Here is a 12,371-nt window from a genome sequence, read left to right on the forward strand (position 1 = left end):
GCACCAGCTTTATCTTTAATGTGTCTTTTGTAGTGAACATTGATACAAAATATTTAATTTGCCAGTTCTTTTACACCCAGTACAACTTCTCTGTTTTAGTTTCCACAGGATATTCAAAAGGGACGGGTCTGTGCAAAAGGGACGGGCTACACCTGAACCTGAGGGGGTCCGATATCCTTGCAGGCAGGTTGTTTAGATTTGTTTGGGTGTGTTTAAGCTAATTTGGCAGCAGGATGGGAACCACAGTGATAGTGCTGAGGCTGGGGTAGTTGGCTTACAATAGGCAATGTGTAGTGAGAGTCCTAGCAGGGAGAGGCTGACGATAGGGCAAAATTGCAGTCAACAGGATGAGTTGCAAGGTAAAAGGTGGACAAAATCGAAAAGGGTGAATACAGGACTGAAGGTGTTATATATAAATGTGTGCAGTAAATGGAATAAGGTTGATGAACTTGTAGCACGGTTACAGATTGGCACGTATGATGTTGTAGGCATCATTGAATCATGCCTGATAGAAGATTATAGATGGGAGTTTAATGTCCAAGGATACACATTGTAGCAAAAGGACAGGCAGGAGAACAGAGAGGGTGGTGTTGCTCTATTGGTGAAAAATGAAATCAAGTTATTAGAAAGAGATGAAATAGGGTTGGAAGGTGTTTAAACATTGTGTATAGTGCTAAGGAACTGCAAGAGTAATAAGACCCTAATGGGAGTTATATACAGTCCCCCTAACAGTAGTAAGGATGTGGTCTACAAATTACAATGGGAGATAGAAAATGTATACCAAAAGGGCAATTTTACAAACAGTCATGGGGGATTTCAATATGCGGGTAGACTGGAAAAAAAAATCGGGTTGGTACTGGATTCCAAGAGGGGGGATTTCTAGAATGCCTATGAGATGGCTTTTTAGAGCAGCTCGCGATTGAGCGCACTAGAGGCTCATCTCCTACAAATTGGGTGTCGTGCAATGAAACAGAATCATTTAACGAGCTCAAGGTAAATGAACCCTTACGGGAAGGTGACCATAATAGGATTGAATTCACCCTGAAATTAGAGAAGGAGAAACTAACGTCAGATGTAACAATATTACAGTGGAGTAAAAGGAATTGCAAAGGCATGAGAGAGGAGTTGGACAGAGTTGATTTGAAAAGAACACTGGCAGGGATGACAGCAGAGCAGCAGTGGCTGGAATTTCTGGAAGCAATTCGGAAGACACAGGATATATACATCTCAAAGAGGAAGAAGAATTCTAAGGCAGCGGTCTCCAACCACCGGGCCGCAAAGCATGTGTTACCGGGCCGCGAGGAAACGATATGAGTCAGCTGCACCTTTCCTCGTTCCCTGTCAAGCACTGTACAACTTGAACATAGGGTTGCCAACTGTCCCGTATTTGCCGGGACATCCCATATATTGGGCTAAATTTGTTTGTCCCATACGGGACTGCCATTGTCCCGTATTTCCCCTGCTAAGGTAGAGCGTTCCTATGAAACCTTTCATGCCGAAATGGCGTAAAGCGAAGAAGCAATTACCATTAATTTATATGGGAAAAATTTTTGAGTGTTCCCAGACCCAAAAAAAACCTACCAAAACATACCAAATAACACATAAGACCTAAATAAAACTAACATACAGTAAAAGCAGGAATGATATGATAAATACACAGCCTATATAAAGTAGAAATAATGTATGTAAAGTGTAGTCGGGAAGATTAAGCCAAAACCAATCTGTGGGGAAAAAATCGGCACGTACGCGCATGCGCACATCACACATGCGCACACAGGTGTCCGCGTAAGGCTTCATGGTCATGGTAGTCTTTCTCGGGGTAAGCACGTGTCCCGTATTTGACTACTACTTTTGTCCCTTATTTGGGAGTGAGAAAGTTGGCAACCCTAACTGTAAAAGACATGTTGAGGTGAGTGTAACCCTACTTGAACACCTTCCCCGCCCCCCACCCCCCCCACCGGTCGGCCGGTCCCCAAGAATATTGTCAATATTAAACTGATACACCGTGCAAAAAAGGTTGGGGACCCCTGTTCTAAGGCAAGATGACACAACTGTGGCTAACAAGAGAAGTCAAAGCCAACATAAATGCCAAAGAGAGGACACATACTAGAGCAAAAATTAATGGGAAATTAGAGGATTGGGAAGCTTTCAAATACCAACAGAAGGTAACTAAAAAGTTATTAAGAGTTTAAAGACGGAATACGAAAGTAAACTAGCCAACAATATTAAAGAGGATACCAAAAGTTTCTTCTGATATATAAAGTGTAAAAGAGAGGTGTGAACAGCTATCAGACCACTGGAAAATGATGCTGGAGAGGTAGTAATGGGGGACAAGGGAATAAAGGATGAACTCAATAAGTATTTTGCATCAGTCTTCTCTGTGGGAGATACGAGCAGTATGGTGGATGTTCCAGGTGTCAGGGGTCATGATGTCCGTGTGGTTACCATAACTAGAGTAAAGGTTCTTGGGAAACTGAAAGATCTGAAGGTAGATAAGTCACCTGGACCAGATTCTGTACACCCCACAGTTCTGAAAGAGATGGCTGAAGAGATCATGGAGGCATTAGGAATGATCTTTCAGGAAATACTGGTTCCAGAAGAGAGGAAAATTGCAAATGTCACTTCACTCTTCAAGAATGGAGAGATGCAGAAGAATAGAAATTATAAGCAAGTTAGTCTGACCTCAGTGGTTGGAAGATGTTGGAGTTGATTGTTAAGGATATGGTTTCGGGGTACTTGGAGGCACATGATAAAATAGGCCTAATTCAGCATGGTTTCCTTAAGGCAAAATCTTGCCTGACAAATCTGTCGGAATTCTTTGAAGAAATAACAAGCAGGATAGAAAAAGGAGAATCAGTTGATGTTGTATACTTGGATTTTCAGAAGGCCTTTCACAAGGTGCCACACATGAGGCTGCTTAAAAAGCTACAAACCCACAGTATTACAGGAAAGATTCTAGCATGGATAAAGCAGTGGCCAACTGGTAGGAGGCAAAGAGTGGGAATAAAGGGAGTCTTTCCTGGCTGATTGCCGGTGACTAGTGGTGTTCCACAAGGGTCTGTGGTGGGACTGACTCTTTTTACGTTATATGTTAATGATTTGGATGATTGATAGCTTTGTTGCAATATTTGCAGATTATTAGAAGATAGGTGGAGGGGCAGGTAGTTTTGAGGAAGTAGAGAGGCTACCGAAGCACTTATATGAATTAGGAGAATGGGCAAAGAAATGGCAGATTGAATACACTGTTGGGAAGTGTATGGTCATGCACTTTGGTAGAAGAAATGAAAGGCTTGACTATTTTCTAAATGGAGAGAAAATACAAAAAACTGAGGCATAAAGGGACTTGTGAGTCCTTGTGCAGGATTCCCTAAAGGTTAATTTGCAGGATGAGTCTGTAGTGAGAAGGTAAATGCAATGTTAGCATTCATTTCAAGAGGACTAGAATATAAAAGCAAGAATGTAATGTTGAGGCCTCACTTGGAGTATTATGAGCAGCTTTGGGCCCCTTATCTTAGAAAGGATGTGCGCAAACTGGTGATGGTTCAAAGGAGTTTCACAAAATTGATTCCAGGTTTGAACAACTTGTCATTTGAAGAGTGTTCAATGGCTCCGGGCCTGTATTTACTGGAATTCAGGCAAATGAGGGGCGACCTCATTGAAACCTATCAAATGGTGAAAGGCCTCGATAGAGCAGATGTGGAGAGGACGTTTCGTCTGGTGGGAGAGTCCAAGACCAGAGGACAGCCTCAGAATAGAGGGGCGCCCATAGAATGGAGATGAGGAGGAATTTGTTGAGCCAGAGATTGGTGGAACTGTGGAATTCTTTGCCACAGCCATCTGTATGTATATTTAAGGCAGAGGCTGATAGATTCTTGATTGGTCGGGGCTTGAAGGGATTCGGGAAGGCGGAAGGAGAGTGGGGCTGTGAGGAAAATTGGATCAACCACAATGAAATGGCAGAGCAAACCCAATGGGCCAAATGGTATAATTCTGTTCCTATATCTTATAGTCTTACATTTATTTTTCCTTACGATATAGAAGGAGACCATTTGGCTCATCGAGTCTGCACTTTTTGTTCAGTGAACAAACCAATTCACTCTGAATTGTCAGCGACTAAACCTGAGCCACAAAAAAAATGAAAAACTAAACAAATATGACTCCTCCATTGGGAAATAATTCTTAGACAAGGTAATCCATTCTCTTTCTTTGTGAACTACATACTTTATAAAGCCATCTGTTCGCTTTTTGTTGTTTCAGGTTGTGAAAGTTCATTGATTGAAATACTGATGGAATAATCTTGAGAGCACCATTTTTCACAATCGTCATGTTAACTTTGACAGAAACTAGATGATCCCACACACTCTCTTTATACAGTCATCTGTACAAATACACTAACTCAACACAGAGTTAAAATAACTTATTCTAGATAACACAGTACAGCAGTGAAGTACTATTGTTGAGTCACTTTTAAATTCAACTTGTCGCTTTACAAACTCTCTGACAGGACACAGAACTGTTCTTACCATTTCCATCAAATCAACGGGTGCTTGTACCAGTACTGACAACTGCTGCAAAATAAAAGAGCACAGCACAAGTTTGTTTGATAATCTTTGAATATAAAGTAAAAATAAAGGTAATACAATTATATTCTTACATACCTTATCACTAGGAAATAGGATTCTGTCATTTTTACAAGGTATTTTCCCTTTGTCCCAGTTTGAGGCATTGTTGAAATTGGTGTCAGGAATCCATTGTTTGTAGAAGGCACCTGAAACATCTTTCATAGGAACAATAGGAGATATTTGGAAAAGAATCCGCAGACACTAAGATTTACTAACCCAGTTGAGCAGAGGCATAGCTAGTAAAGGTGCTGGTTCACAGCTCTCGCAATCCAGGGTCAACCCCTGACCTTTGGCACCATGTCAATGGAGACTGCACACACCCTGTAGCTGCACGAATTTCCTTCAGATGCTTCAGCTTCCCCTACCTCCCTAAATCATGCAAATTGTTGGGTTAACTGACCACTGTAAATTGCCCCAGTTATGTAGGTAAGGGATGGAATCTGAGAGGAGCTGATGGTCACGTGGGAAGAATACAGTGCTTGGTGGTTCATGCAAGCTCATTGGGCCAAAGGGCCTATTTCATTACTGGATGACTATGGCACCACGTAAAATCTGAGCAGGTGCTGTTTATGGTTACTGTATTAGTAAAATTTAACACTGTTAACATACAAGACAATGTATCCCAATCAAACCCATTGAATTCAACCATGTATAACAAAACGTATTTTGTCAATTGTAGAATTTTGAAGACCATGTCAAGCACTACTTCTTTTCTTGAGGATCTGGTTCCCAAGGTAGTTTCCGAAATTGGCTTTGTAACTAAGTTATGCACATGTTCCCTTATCCTACATCATGGGTTATCCCAAGAACACTCAAATTAAACTTCCACTTCACCTGATGACCATAAATTTTCAGGTGCTTTCCTTGTGCTTAGTCCAATGGACCTGGTGTTGAAATGCAGAAAACAACATCTGCCATCTCCACCCTTGCCCAACTCCTCTACTGGAAACAGCAGAGGAAGCAGAAATAAAGGCTGTATTCAGAGGATGTTAGATCACTTTTCTTCTAATGGCAAATAATCTGGGAGACAGTTGTTTAGCTATGGTGGGTTTTATCTAAAGAACAGGTTCTATAAACTTCTGCTTCTGCAGAAAACAAAACTCAGGACTTTGCAAGCAGAGAAGTTTTAAATAATTTGAAGGGATTGATGCTCTTCTAGAAGTTAATGAAGTTTTGCAGTTACCATTTACTTTTGACATAACTTTGATCTTTTAGAAATTAAAAAGTTGCTTGCCAGCAGCTGTTGTATAGTTAATTTGGTGACTAACAAGAAGAGATTACTGGGTATTTACAGTCAACAGTGACTTACTTCAATCGTTGAATTTTAACTAGTTCTAAATACATAAACCAACATACAGATTCCAGTTCTGTAAGGTACTACATCTACAGAGAACAAAACATGTTCTTTTTAATATGAGCAGTTTTTTTATATAAGAGAAAGAGGTACTCTTCTGAATCTAACCACCTACTCTTGACATTTAATGGCATTACACATGCCAAGCCTATCACTATCAACTGATCAATGGAAGTTACCACTAACCAGAAACTCAGCTGCACTAGTCACTTCAATATTGTGGCTACAGGAGCACCTTGGAAGCTGGCTATCCTGTGACAAAGTGACTCTTCCCCTTATACCTTAAATTCTTGCCACCATCTAACAAGGCTCAAGTTAGGACAGATCGGAATGCGCTCTACTTGCCCGGACTAGTGCGGCACCAATAACATTTAATAAGCTTGATACAATCCAGGGTAACACAGCCCATTTAAATGGCAAACCGTTCACTACTCTAAAAAAAACAACACACATAAAATGCTGGCAGAATTCAGCTAGTCAGGCAGCATCTATGGAGGGGAAAAGAAAGCCATCATCTCTACCACCAAGACTACAACTTCAGGTACATGGGAACAGTGGCACTGGTAGCTTACTGACTTGGAATATAGTGTCAGCACTTTATTGTTACTGCATCTAAATTCAGGAACAGAGCATAGATTAAAATAAAGCAGAAAAGGATAACTGGAAATAGAAGATAGAAGACTGGATTTCAGTTACTCTTGGTAAAAAAAACTGGTGCCTGATGACTGGAGGAGTAGTAATGCTGTTTTCATAAACACAGGAGATTTTGCAGATGCTGGAAATCTAGAGTACCACATACACAAAACGCTGGAGGAACTCAATAAGTCAGGCGTCTTCTATGGAGAGGAATAAAAGGCCAAGACCCTTTATCAGACTGCAGTTTTCCTCCATTCATCAGACAGCAGTTTGTGCGTATAGTCCTATTTAGTTGCTTAAAATATGAAGGAAGGACTAAATAAAGTCATTACAGGTAAATTAGCTTAAATGATTGGAATCAATTCATTCAGACAGTACAAACCAGCATTTCAAAAGGCACAGATTAATAGTGGTTGATCAGCATGAACTTAAGGAGACTACAGTAGAGTAGATTGTGAAACAACGCTGCAGATAGTGTTGTTGCCTCACAATTCCAGTGTTTTGAGTAGCGGCCAATCAGAGATCTGAGTGTGGCAAGGGGTAGCTCACTCAGGTTGGCCGATTGAGTACATAAGGCAGCAACTCGTGGCAGTCTGGTGTTCAGCAGCGGTCAATCAGTGATCGGGATTGATGGGCAAGAACAAATTTAAAAAGGCAGGGGCAAGCAGAGTGGCTATTGTCAGAGTGGACAGTGTTAGAGTGGGGATCTTGAGGCTTTAGCTATTTACGGCTTCAGGAAGGTGAGGCTTCAGTCAGAGAAAGCAAAAAGTTGTAGGTATATTTTTCCCCCGTGGTTTATTTATTGTTTTTTTTTCTTTATATTTGCTCAGCTAGAACAGTAGAGGGGCCAGGCAGGATAGCTAAATGCTCCTCCAGCGAGATGTGGGAAGGCAGACAGCCCTCCAGTGTCCCTGACGACTACAACTGCAAGAAGTGCAACCAGCTGCAGCTTCTGACACTCCGCGCTAAGGAGTTGGGGCTGGAGGTGGATAAACTCCAGATCATTCAGAAAGCTGAGGGAATGATGAGTAGGACAGATAGGGAAGTGGTTACACCCAAGATGTAGGACACAGGAGACTGGGTGACAGTCAGGAAGGGGACAGGAGTGAAGGAGCCAGTGCAGAGAACTCCTGTAGCCATCCCCCTCAACAACAGGTGTAACCACTTTGGATACCATTGAGGGGGGATGATCTAGCAGAGTAAAGCCACAGTGGTCAGGTATCTGGCACTGAGTCTGCCTCTGTGACTCAGTGGGGAAGGAGTGAGAAGAGGCGAGCAGTGGTGATAGGGGATTTGTTAGTCAGGGGAAAAGAAAGGTGGCTCTGTGGACGAGAGTGAGATTCCTGGATGATATGTTGCCTCCTGGATACTAGGGTCTGGGACATGCTGGATCGAGTCCTCAGCATTTCTAAGTGGGAGGGTGAGCACACAGAGGCTGTGGTCTATGTGGGTACCAATGACATGGGTAGGAAGAGTGACAATGTTCTGCAAAGTGAGTTCAGGTAGTTAGGTGCTATGTTGAAGGATAGGACATCCAGGGTTGTGATCTCAGGATTGCTAGCCATGCCATGTGCTTGAGAGACCAGAACCAGGAAGATTATACAGTTTAACATGTGGCTATGGAGTCGGTGTAGGAGGGAGGGCATCAGATTTTTGGATCATTGGGCTCTCTTCCAGGGAAGGTGGAGCCTCTACAGAAGAGACAGTTTGCACCTGGTCCAAAAAGGGGACTAATATCCTAGTGGGAAAGTTTGCTAGTGTGGCCCAGGTGGGTGGGGTGGTGGTTTCAGGAGGATGGGAGCCAGAGTGCCAGAACAGATAGTGGAGAGTTGGCAGAGACAAATATTGTTAAGACCTCGGACAAAGTCAAGAATCAAAAGGTTGAACATGGTCAACTAATGCTCTGAACTGTGCATATTTCAATGCAAGAAGTATAGGAAAGACAAGTGAGCTCAGGGCATGGTTCAACACCAGAAATTCCAATATTGTAGCCATTAGTGAGACTTGGTTGCAGGAGGGGTAGGGCTGGCAGCTCAACATTCTGGGGTTCCATTGTTTTAAATGCGACAGAGCAGGAGGGATGGCATCACTTGTCAGGGAAATTGTCACAGCAGTGCTCAGTCAGAACAGACTGAAGAACTCGTCTAGTGAAGAGTTATGGGTGGAACTGACGAATAAGAAAGGTATGACCATGTTAGTAGGGCTATATTACAGACCACCCAACAGTCCACGAGATCTAGAGGAACAAATGTGTAGAGAGATCGCAGACTGTTGCTAGAAACTTAAGGTCGTTTTTAGTAGGTGATTATAAATTTCCACACATTGAATGGGACTCCCACACTGTAAAAGGTCTAGATGAGATAGGTTTTGTCAAATGTGTTCAGGAAAGTTCCCTTGATTAGTGCGTAGAAACCCCAATGAGAGAGTGCATCTTGCTTGATCTGCTATGAGTTGAATGGAATGGAATTGAATGATCTTTATTGTCATTATACATAGGTACAATGAAACTCTGGCTTCCTCTCAGGCAATTAAATAAAGCGGTAGATAAAAATAAGACAGTAGTAGAAGAACAGTATTAAATAGTTAAGTAGCAGAAAATAAGTTGCAACAGCACCGGAATATCACAGTAATGCACAAAGTGCCATTAGTGCAAGTATTTGAGTCCTTGTCTGTGCATGTGTGTGCTCACAGTTTCAGTCATTGTTCTGTGGGAGTGGTTCATTAGGGAATGAGACAAGGAAGGTGACAGAAGTTTGCAGAGGTGAAAAGTTTTCATCTAGTGACCATAATGCCATTAGTTTCAAAGTAAAAATGCAAAAAGGTAGGTCTGGTCTGTGGGTTGAGATTCTAAATTAATAACTTGAAGGAAAGGCCAATTATGATGGTATCAGAAAGAATCTGGCAAGTGTGGATTAAGATAGACTGTATTCTGGCAAAGGTGTACTTGGTAAGTGGGAGGCCTTCAGAAGTGAAACTTTGAGAGTGCAGAGTTTGTATGTGCCTCTCAGAATAAAAGGTAAAGATAAGAGGTTTAGGAAACCTTCAGCTCAAGAAATGTTGAGGCCCTGGTTCAGAAAAAAAGGAGGTGCATAGCAGCTATAGGCAGGTAGGAACAAATGAAGTACTTATGGAGTTTAAGAAATGAAAGAGAACACTTAAGAAATCAAAAGGGCCAAAAGAACGTGTGACGTTGCCCTAGCAGACAAGGTGAAGGAGAATCCTAAGGAATTCTACAGATATGTTAAGAGCAAAAACATTGCAAGGGACAAAATTTGTACTTTGGAAGACCAGAATGGTAATCTACGTGTGGAGCTAAATGAAATGAGGGAGATCTTAAATGAATTGTTTGCGTCTGTATTTACTCAGGAATCAGACATAGAATCTATAGAGTGGGGCAAAGCAGCATTGAGTTCATGAACCCTGTACAGATTAGAGAGGGAGAGGTGTTCACTGTCTTGGGGAAAATTCGAGTGAATAAATACCCAGGGTTTGATGAGGTGTTCCCTCAGATACTTTGGGGGGGGGGGGGGGGAGGGGCAAGTGCAGAAATTGCAGGGGCCCTAGCAGAAATATTTAAATCATCCTTAGGTACCAGAGGTTTGGAGAATCGCTAATGTTGTTCCACTGTTCGAGAAAGGCTCTTTAAAAAAAAACAGGAAATGATAGGCTGGTAAGCCTGACATCAGTGGTGGGAAAGTTATTGGAATGTACTCTAAGGGACCAGATATAGAGGTATATGGATAGGTATGGACTAATTAGAGATAGTCAGCATGGCTTCGTGCATGGTAGGTCATGTTTAACCAGACTTAAAGTTTTTCCAAGGAAGTTACCAGGAAAGTGGATAAAGGCAAGACAGTGAATACTGTCTACATCGACTTCAGCAAGGCAGTTGACAAGGTCCCACATGGGTTCAGTGTTCAGCTTTCAGGATGAGGTAGTAAATTGGATTAAACATTGGCTTTGTGGTAGAAGCCAGAAAGTGGTAGTAGATAGTTGCCTCTCTGACTGGATGCCTGTGACTAGTGGTGTGCCATAGGTGCTGGGTCCATTGTTGTTTGTCAATAATGATTTGGAAATAATGTGGTTAACTGAATCAGCAAATTTGCAGATGACACCAAGATTGGGAGTGTAATAGACAATGAGGAAGACTATCAGAGCTTGCAATGGGATCTGGACCAGCTGGGAAAATGGCAGATAGAATTTAATGCAGACAAGTGCGAGGTGTTGCACTTTGGTAGGACCAACCAGGTAGGTCTTGCACAGTGTACAGTAGGACACTGAGAAATGTGTAAGAACAAAGTGATCTGGGAATACAGAAACGTAATTTATTGGAAGTGGCATCACAGGTAAACAGTGTCGTAAAAAAGATTTTGCACATTGGCCTTCATAAATCAAGTTACTGAGTACAGGAGGTGGGATGTTATATTGAAGTTGTAGAAGACATTGGTGAGGCCTAATTTGGAGCATTGTACGCAGTTTCAGTCACCTACCTACAGAAAAATATAAACCAAGTTGAAAGGGTATAGAGAAAATTTACAAGAATGTTGCCAGGACTGGAGGATCTGAGTTATAAGAAAAGATTGAATAGGTTAGGACTTTATTCTTTGGAACATAGAAGATTAAGCTTGATTTCAATGCTTAAGAGAAGTTTGGATAGGTACATGGATGGTAGGGTTTTGGAGGGCTATGGCCCCAGAGCAGGTTGATGGGAGTAGGTAGTTTAATTGCTTTGGCATGGACTAGATGGGCTGAAGGGCTAGTTTCTGTTCTGTATTTTACTATGACTCTGACTCTAACCTGGGTTCAATGCTGACCTCCAGAGCTGTCAGTGTGAAGTTTGCATGATCCCCTGCAATCACGTGGGGTTTCCCTGGCTGTTCTGGTTTCCTCCCACTTGTAACGACATGCTGGTTGATAAATTGTTACTGTGAAATATTGCTAGTGTAGATGAGTGGCAAGAGATTCGAGTTGGAGGTGATAAACACCTGAGATAGAACAGGTTGCAGAGAAATAAATGGGCAAATGGGATTGATGGGTACTGGCATAAACTCAATAGGACAAATAGCCTCTTTACATTTTACAAAAAGCATGAAACAATATGAAGTAAATATTAATTGAAGGTCTTGTCTGATCAACTCAACTGATTTTTTTGAGGAGGTAACAAGTTCAGTGAGGGTGGTGCACTTGATGTATTTTGCTCTTGTTTGCAATGTAGATTACCATTCTGGTCTTCCAAAGTACAAATTTTGTCCCTTGCAATGTTTTTGCTCTTAAAATATCTGTAGAATCCCTTAGGATTCTCCTTCACCTTGTCTGCTAGGGCAACGTCACACGTTGTCCTAGATTTTAACAAGGCTTTTGACAAACTGCCACATAATAAGCTGGGTAACAAGGTAGAAAGCCATGCTAACTAAGGGAAAGTGAGAAAAGGGATCCAAAATTAATTCACAGGCAGGAAGTACAGAGTAATGGTGGATGGAAGTTTTTGTGACTAGAAGTCTGTCTTCGGAGGGATTTCACGAAGCTCATTACTTGATCCTTTCTGGGTGCACATATTAATGATTTAGTGTTCAAGGGGTCTACAGTAAAGGAATTTGTGGATGATACTGCATTCTGCATTCTTGGCAGTAACCTTCAGTCTGCAGATGATGAGGACTTTCTAGTCGTTTGGATAGAAGAATGACAAAGGGTACTTAATCTAAAGAAGTGTGAGATTTTTGCATTTGGAGAGCAGCAACAAAACAAGAAAAGAAACAGAA

General features: G+C 41.8%; 1 protein-coding gene across 1 annotated transcript in view; it reads right to left on the reverse strand.

Moving 5' to 3' along the window:
• Positions 1-12,371, reverse strand: part of amn (amnion associated transmembrane protein) — a 52,393-nt gene that overhangs the window by 37,914 nt on the left and 2,108 nt on the right. The window contains exons 2-3 of the mRNA XM_072282645.1: positions 4,659-4,777; positions 4,524-4,568 (exon numbers count right to left, since the gene is read on the reverse strand). Of these exons, the coding sequence (XP_072138746.1) occupies positions 4,524-4,568; positions 4,659-4,777 (164 nt within the window). The remainder of the gene's footprint in view (positions 1-4,523; positions 4,569-4,658; positions 4,778-12,371) is intronic.

The sequence above is a fragment of the Mobula birostris genome, chromosome 1 (assembly GCF_030028105.1).
Source record: "Mobula birostris isolate sMobBir1 chromosome 1, sMobBir1.hap1, whole genome shotgun sequence".
In the NCBI taxonomy this organism is placed as follows: domain Eukaryota; kingdom Metazoa; phylum Chordata; class Chondrichthyes; order Myliobatiformes; family Myliobatidae; genus Mobula; species Mobula birostris.